General features: G+C 43.6%; 1 protein-coding gene across 1 annotated transcript in view; it reads right to left on the bottom strand.

Annotated features, from left to right (window-relative positions):
- The window catches only part of mys (position-specific antigen beta subunit myospheroid), a 43,559-nt gene extending 35,205 nt beyond the window's left edge, over positions 1-8,354 (bottom strand). The window contains exons 1-8 of the mRNA XM_075681990.1: positions 8,191-8,354; positions 7,472-7,604; positions 3,396-3,490; positions 3,058-3,162; positions 2,883-2,967; positions 2,056-2,284; positions 951-1,122; positions 128-211 (exon numbers count right to left, since the gene is read on the bottom strand). Of these exons, the coding sequence (XP_075538105.1) occupies positions 128-211; positions 951-1,122; positions 2,056-2,284; positions 2,883-2,967; positions 3,058-3,162; positions 3,396-3,490; positions 7,472-7,571 (870 nt within the window). The 5' untranslated portion in view covers positions 7,572-7,604; positions 8,191-8,354. The remainder of the gene's footprint in view (positions 1-127; positions 212-950; positions 1,123-2,055; positions 2,285-2,882; positions 2,968-3,057; positions 3,163-3,395; positions 3,491-7,471; positions 7,605-8,190) is intronic.
- Between the last annotated feature and the right edge of the window lie 418 nt (positions 8,355-8,772).

An 8,772-nucleotide genomic window follows, 5' to 3' on the forward strand; every position in this document is an offset into this window, starting at 1 on the left:
ATAAGGCAGTACAACGTGTTATAGCTGTACTAAGTCAACACCTAGCAATCAACATGGAAAAAACACTTCTCGCTTGACGGTACCTTTCACACATAAACAAGTACAGGCAAGAAGTACCATGACTCACCTTGCCGTCACCCGCGTAATGGAAGCCGCTGTCTGTGGAGAAGAGAAGAAGTCTGCGAGCTTTTTCCCTCCAGCCAATTTCCCTCTGCAAAGCAAACAAAAACAAGAAGCATATGTGACTTTGGACAACAAAAATCATAAACAACTAAAACACTAAACCACACTCAACATTCTCCCTCCACCCTCGAGTAACCTTTCCGGAAAAATTTGTGAAAAATCAGTTCTTAAGAAAGGCCAGAGAGGAGACTACATCTGCAGAATTATCCAAGTATGAATTGTTGTGAGTTAATAGCATTTGCGCCCACTTTTTCAGGCACATTGTCGCAGGTGCATACCATCATAGAGTTTTCTATCAAAGTTATTAGAGAGAGCTCTGGCGCTGCTATCATTCAGCCAGCATGGGAAATGGTAGTTAGTACCACGGATTTGTCTAATCTTCAGTATAATCTTCCTGTGGCATCAAACATTCTTGTGCCATTATTTATTACCCTCTATATAAATTTCCAAGCACTCATAGTATATTTCAAACAAAGTGAGGCAATTAGCCTCAGCACACATGTATAAGTGCTGCAAATGGTTGCATTTATAATGCAGTATTTTGTTGAAAATGACAGTCTTGCAAAGTCACAAAGCCAACCGAGTCCAAAACAACGCAGTTTGGCCAAATCTATCCATTAACTGTCATTCCCTTGCTTGCTGAACTGACTGCCATACAAACACCCTTAGAGAAAGAGCCAAGAGTTCCCTCCAGTAATTCTTTTGCAGAAAGCTCTATGCGCACCCTGACAAAAGCACACGTGACAAAACCATGTCAGAAAGCTCACATGGCAGACGACGGCTTGCATTATGGCATCGAACCCGCCTTCAGGAGCGTCGAGATTCCCAGAGACCTTGGCTTCGGCCACCTGTGTCTTGAAGAGGCCAGTCTGGATGTCCAGTGGCATGTGGTTTTTGAAGCCATAGGGAGCAACACATCCATCACAAGGCATCTGCAGTCTGTGAGAATTGGGCACAGTAAATATGTGATAATACAAAATCCTCAAGTATGTGTGGCTTCTTGTTTGAATTATCAGAACTGCAAACTATGTGAAAATGAATAAACAAGTGCACAAAGTGTGTTTTCCCATTTTCTACCACACAATCCCATAAAATCTTTGCAAATGAGGCTTGTCCTTTAGACTTCGTCACATCTTATGAAGAGTTGTCTACAGTTCACCGTCGTGTCAGCACATAATATTTCTCAAGACAAAATGTTCAGCGAGAGCCATGTTTTCCTTATTTGGTGCATGATAACTGCTCTTCATCACACTTCCAACTGCAGAAGACGTTATTTTGGTGGCAGTGTGGTGGTGGTTTGATGGCCAAATGTGTCCCTGCAGTCTGCGCATCAACCGCTGCGTAGTGATCCCTCAGTCTTCAGACACGAAAGTGCATTAACGAAAGATTGCAAGAATACTGCGCAGCAGTTGATGCAGACTGCAGGTGGACATTTGGCTGATCATTGTTGCCAGTGCCAATGGTGTCCAGCATTCAGCAAGACATGCGTTTTGCACACTTTTGCTGACCAAGACAAAAGGGAAATCTTTTGAGACCTTCGCAATGAAGAATGAAACAAACATGAGTGATGGCACCTTCAGTAGCCTTGTCTAAGGAAAAATTAGTTTCTCACAATCGAGGCTTAGCATGTGTACGTGTGACTGCGCATGTCGACATAAATTGCCCCCTTCTCTCCCCCATTTCTTGTTTATCTCTCCCCCACCCCTTTCTTGACCCTCTCCCTCGCCAGTGTGTTGTGTTACAATAAATAATAAGTTGACGTCAAGTGATCGTCCTGCTTATGTGTGTTCCTTGTCCAATCTATCATGTTGCCAGTATGCATGAAAGTTTGTTCAATAAATGGGTGAAATGAAACAATCCAAGCTGACTCACTTTTCAGGAACTGTGTTCACATAGGGCATGACCACTTTGTCGACAAAGGAACCAAAGCCAAGACGGAAGTTTGTAGTTATCCTGCCCATCTCTTCAGCCAGCAGGTCACCCAGTAGGGCTAGTTTTTCCTTGTCATCCTTCATAGAGTTGGACAGGTCCATGAGGTAGTAAAGGTCAACGGGATAATCCTCTGCTTGCTTGAATTCCACATGTAGTGGGAACGGAGACTCTGCAAATTAAATTTTAAGTATACTAAATGGGGACATTAACTACTGAAAGTACAACAAATGCACTCAAATATCTGGGGATCCACTGCAAATTCTTTTGCAGTGGAGCCAGCCTTGACACATTCTGAGCTCTGAAACAAATGTATACATGGATAAAAATGTTCCTAAGATGTCTTATGATTGCCATAGCAAAGTCATTTCAATATCTGTGCCAAATACCATCAACACTTGACAGGAACTGAAGTCTGAATTGAAATCTGTATTGCTTAGCAAACTATGATGATGAGGCTTTTGCACAAAAACTAGGGAACAGAGACAGGGGACAAGACAACCACAAGCACAAACTTTCAACTGAACCTCATTAGCGAAAAGGGCTAAATTTTATACACAGATGATGTATGACATGCATCCGGTTGGTATAAAAAAAGGAAACACAAAGACAACAAAAACCAGGACTATGTAAAAATGGTGTATAAGGGAGCATCATTCAGGAAGAACATAAGACATGTGAACAATCACAAATCCAGTGCTTAATTTCACAACACTCAAGTCCTCCTTCTAGTAGAATAACATTTTAAATTTGAATGAACCAGCACTTACTTGGTTTTAACCTGAGCCTAATTTCCTGTGGTTTGATTTGAATGGCTTCACCTTCTCTTGCCCCCTTGTTGCTCAGCTCATTGTCCTATTCGCAGCAAAAATGGAAGGAAAAGGTGTTACTAAAATGAGTGTCACATAACCTCCGTTTAGGGCAGTTTAGTAAAGATATACTTGCCACAAGTTTCGTCATAGTGTTCTTGGGATGAAAGTAGTCATTGGGGCAATACTGAGCCAAGTTGATGAGGGTGTCACACCTGGGCTTCCCATCACTTGTATAACCCTGAAAAACGTCAGTGAGAGGTTAGCAAAGTAAAGCAGGCTATGCCGCAGCTCAAGCAGATTAAGTTGCAAGTACAAAGTTGTGTAGGACATGTCATGATGTGACCACACGTGTGCAATGGCAATTTTCGGACTCAAGGATTGCATTCTTAACATTCTGCTGCTGAACCAACGTACCAGGCCTACTTTAAACAAAGCACCTGAAAGAAATCTGCATATTTGAAAAACACTCACCTCTTTTGTGCACCAACCACAGTCAGAGTCAAATGTGATACAATCAGAGCATGTTTCCCTTCCACTGCATGGATTACTGAGCAGTTTCTCAGGGCCTACAAAGAGAATGGTACATAATAGATAATATTCTTCTTTTTCCCTGACATGTTTTATTAACCTTTTGATGGACATTTAGACAAACAGTCCCACTTTTCAGGACAAGTTCACTGTGCCATAGTGGTGAAATATTGCAACTATGATTCAACTTTTCTGTGCAGCTGTTTTCTAAAACTTGTTAGAATATTGTTTTGTTTTTCTTTCTTCTTTAATTTACATAGTCATCACTTGTTCTGAGACACGTCTCAAATTTTTGCAACCTCCCTCAACTTCACCTGTATGATATTCACTGTTATACATATTCCTGTATCTTTGTCTTCTGATAAAATAAGCAGCATTCTTTTCCACCTTGTGGTATCGACCTTCCTATGGTGAACAGTGCAAGGCGGATGTGACCAAACCACATCTTCAAATATAAGCCGATCCCAAACATTCCTACATTATTTCTTTTTTAAAAAAGTATCGGCCTATATTCAAGAAAACATATTACTTTTTTTAGGCCCCCACGTCAAGAAATTAACTCTTTTGAGAAAATTACTTTCTTTCACTAAAGTAAAGACAAAATAAAAGCAAAGTGCATCTTCCCCCATATTCATTTCTTGAAAACATGCACATCTGGCACAATGCTGGAATCTAGACGGCACAAAGCTTGCTTGAGTTAGCAAGGTAGCAGCGATACACGCATGGCCTCATCGCTTGTAGCTGTTAGCTCTCTCTATGGCAATGTGTGATGCTTGTTGAGGGAAGAGGCAGATGAGAGGTGTGTGCACACAGAATTATGATGCCATATCCAAATACTCCTTGTGTCATAGGGGCACATACCCAGTGGCCCAAGAGTAGGGTTGCCCAAATATGAGAAATGTAAGAAAATCAAGGAAACTGTTTGAATACCACATGCTGTTTTATTAAGAGCTCTGTGTATTTTAGAGACACCTTCGAGCCAACATTATATGTGCAGGGTTCATGTTATGATGAACTGTTCGATTATGTGGAACACAGGTGCGCTCACTGGCTAAAGTGACCAAACGTCAAGATTTAGGCGGGACAGTCCCGCTTTTGCAGCCATGGTCCCGGTGTCCCATCGAGGTGATTGCGGGACGGCGTTTTGTCCCGCTTTGGCTTTCCCGAACAAAGCATTGGTTGATAAATAGCTCTCAGGATCATCTCCTTTGAAACATGGTTGATGCGAGCAACACGAGCAAGTTTATTTTTTTCCTTTTTCCGCTTTCAAAATCATAAGTGTTCGAAACATCCCAAAAAGAAATCATGTGTCCATCACTAAAGCCAGCAGCTTTATTCATCATAGCGCGGCAGCGCTACCTGTCCGTGGCCTCCCCAAACTCGCGCCTGCTTGCACAGTTGGCTGGATAGGCATGGATAGGCCGGACAAGGCTTGCTTCCGTGCTGCTTACAGCTTGAAGGCTTGCGTTGTCCAGCGAGCTGCAGCCATAATCAGAGTCAAACATCTCGACCACCTTCGTCGATGGTGCTTCATGGTGGGTTTGTTTTTGGGTTTTAGGCTTGAAGTTTCGTCGTGTTGCCGGCCCCAATGCCGAAATGCAAGTGCAAATTTACTGAGCAGCTGGGAAGAGAGTAGACGTTCATCAAGAAGAGTAAGTCAGAGTGGGATGTGCGCTGTGATGCATGTGGGACAGACTTTTCTGTCGCTCACGGCAGACGTTCGGACATAGCAAAACACATTGGCTCTGTCAAGCACAAGCAGAGCATGTCAGCTGCTGCTAGTTCCAGCGCAGTGACCCGGTTCTTCAGACAGGGACATGCTGGGGAAAAGGAGCTCCAATTCGCTGCATCAGAGAGTGTATTCGCCTTCCACACGATAGCTCACAACCAGAGCTTCCGATCAATGGACTGTACTTCAAAGCTTTTGCAGAAATTGTTCAACGAAAAATCTTGCTGTGCTCGCACAAAGGCAGAAGCAACTGCTTTGAATGTGTTTGCCCCATCTGCAGAAGAATAATTGAAGACTGACCTGCAGGAGGCAAAATTTATTTGTTTTCTGTGATGTGCCCAACCACAAGGATTTGAAGGTGCTGTCTATAATGGAGCGCTACTTCATCATTGCTGCAGGAATGCAGACAAAGCTCCTTGAGACTGACACCTTGCCAGGTGAGACTTCAGCCACGGTGAGCCAGTATATCATGGATGCACTCGAAGCCAACCAAGTCGCATCAAAACTGATTGCTTTCAGTGCCGACAACACTAACTGCAACTTTGGTGGTGCGCAAAAGGGGAAGAACAAGCTCGAATTCTTGAGTTTTCTCAAGCAACCTCAAGTTTTCTCGAGGCTGCAATATTCTGTGGATCACAAGATCCTTAGAATTGGCTGCGCTGTGCACATAGTACACAACACCATTCAGACTGCTGCCGATTCCCTGCCATTGGATATTGAGGCTATGATTGTGAAAATCTACTCGTATTTTTACATTTACACGGTCAGGGTGGAGTCTTTCAAAGAGTTTTGTGATTTTGCCTCAGTGGAGTACCAGCAGCTTCTGGGCTATAGCAAGACCTGGTGGTTGGCATTGATGCCAGCTGTTGAGAGAGTCCTAAAGCTCTTTCCTGCTTTAAAGGCATATTTTTTGCCGATAGACAAGTGTCCCTCTCTCATCAAGTCGTTTTTTGACGACCCATGTGCAGAGCTCTGGCTCTATTTTCTGCATAGTCAAGCTGCTATGTTTTAAGCTACTGTGCTCCAAATTGAAGGAGACGCAAAGACAGCTGTCAAAGTCTACAACACCCTAAGCCAGCTGCAGACCAAAGTGCAAGAACTGCCAACTGCCAGCAATAGTTTCTGCCATCAAGTGTGCGCTCAAGGGCAACAGTGTTCGAAGAACAGGGACAAGTTCAAAAAGAAAAGGTAGTGAATACAGTGGTGAAGTTTTATGAAATGTGCGCGTTGTACCTCCATCGATGGTGCCAACATTTTGATGAGGTCAGAGGCTTTCTATGGGTCTAGCTTGGGTCATCACCACGCTGGGATGATGTGCAGAAAACTGTAGAACTCATAACTGCAGAGTTAAGTCATGTCACTGTTTATGAGAATGCCATGTTTGATGAAATCACCAATGTTTCACATTATGTGAACGCTGAAAAAAATTAAGGAATGGAAGACTCAGAAAATATCTGTCAGGGAACGCTGGGTGGAGATGCTCAGACATCTTGAAAAAAATGATGTGCATTGCGAGAACCTAAAGACAGTGCTGGAGTATTGCATATGCCTGCCAGGTACAAATGCACCAGTAGAGAGGGTGTTTTCTCTCATGAACAAGATATGGACTGCAGAGAAGGCACAGCTTAAAGTGGCCACACTAAAAGCCATGCTTATTCTGAAGGTGAATGTGCGCATGACGTGCGAGCAATACTTTGGGCATCTTTGCAAAAAGGAAGATTTGCTAAAGAAAATACATTCTAGTATGAAGTATTAAAGACGAATGTTCTGCACGGGTTGATTGAAGAAAATTAAAATAGCTTTTGCGTGCTTGAAATAAAATGTATGACATCTAACTGGTCTTGTTCTTGCCTACCAGTGATAAATGTGATAAATGAAATGCACAGCCTTTGTTGCATTTTATCAGACATTCGCTCTCTGAGAACTATATTGATACTCGGCAGCACTGAAAGACGGAGCTAGAACAAAGGGGGCTCATTGAACACGACGAAAACATGCGAGACACGTACGTGATGCTTGTTTAGTGTCGTTTTATCGTTTTACAGGCATCCATGAGAAGGCAAAAGTGGGAAATAACAAAACCATTAATGTCCTCTTTGATGAAAATGACATAGGTGAATGGTGGAACATACAGGTCCCACTTCTTTTTTTCGTAGGAAATGCTTGTCAGATTTTAGATTTAACACATTCGTAATGATTTAGATAAAGCGATCTTGTGTCCATCAAAGGGTTAACTGAGCAATCATTGTCGGCGAGTGTACATAGGTCAAATATGGCCCATAGGGATTACCTTTGTTGAAGGTTTCTTTAGTCTTTACTTGGCAATGTGCAACAGAAGCGAAGAAAAACAGTACGTAGCATAGGTGCTTGACGGCGGGGTAGGAGATCATGTTCACAAATGTTGTTTAACAAAAAAAGGGAACCTGGAATTGTCAAGAAAATACAAGTACATAAACACTGTGATAACGCAGGCATGATCCAAATAGATCCCCCCCCTCCCAGAAAAAAAGAGAGAAAAAGCACCAGTACGACGCAAAAAGGGTTTCCTGCTGCATGCTTGCATGCCCCCGCCCTTCACCGGTTTCACACAACGAACTGTGGAAGGGTAGATAGGGTAGATAGCAGTTTCCGTGCCGATCGAGCACGCAAGATGAGGCTGCATGGTCGCTCTCAAGGCCCACGAACCAAACGCTCATCAATCTCTATTACGAGTCCGAGCAAACTGCTGCTTAAGTCCAGATGGCCTGCAGATGTGCCCTGCCCATTGTTTGTGTACGCTATCGTGCGTTACTAAACAAAGTTACGAGCTACGTGAACTTGCCGTAAACCGAAGTGATAGAAAACACGACAGCTTTAAATCTTAAGTATACGCTGTCAACGTGGTTAAAGAATCTTACAATATAGTTTGAGTGTACTATACAAGCGATGTTCTCGAAACACACGCCAAAGAATGCCGAGAAACCGAACTTTCAGGACCGCCGGAGAACGGAGAAAAGAAAACGTACTTACAACTTAACGAAGAGTAAATTAACGATTTGTAATCCTTCTTCTGTATATCACGTCATTGAGGAGAGCCGCACTACACCACTAGAATCACAGAGGAGACACACCAAAACGACCAAACCTCCTAACTCTCGAACAGCAGCCCCGGTTGCCTATGTAAGGAAGGAGACTCATGAGGGGAGGGGGGTGACGTCACTCGGGAAGTGTTGCTCACGGCGACGGCAGCGTCGTTGGCGCTTGCCTGAATGTGTTGCATCTGCCGAAGTAATCTGACACTTGCCTCATACAAATCTGCAGTTCCAAAGTTCACTCTGGCCCAACTGCTATAATGACAAAGGGAACTCAAGTGCGTAAAAAAAGCACGAGAAAAATCGCTCACAAGATTCAGATGTCGCAGCCGCAGTGGTGCTCAGAATGGGGGACACGCGCGCGCGCCCAATGTTGAGACGCCCACGTTTCGCCCTCCTCACGGATGCGCCCCGTTTCTTTGCGCCGAGGCGGTTGTCGTCGAGGTTCTAAAAACGGGTTCGCGCCGCCTTCTTTTAATTTTGTACGAAACCTCGAAGGCGCGTTGTCGTTTCAGTGGAA

Source organism: Dermacentor variabilis, chromosome 2 (assembly GCF_050947875.1).
Source record: "Dermacentor variabilis isolate Ectoservices chromosome 2, ASM5094787v1, whole genome shotgun sequence".
In the NCBI taxonomy this organism is placed as follows: Eukaryota; Metazoa; Arthropoda; class Arachnida; order Ixodida; family Ixodidae; genus Dermacentor; species Dermacentor variabilis.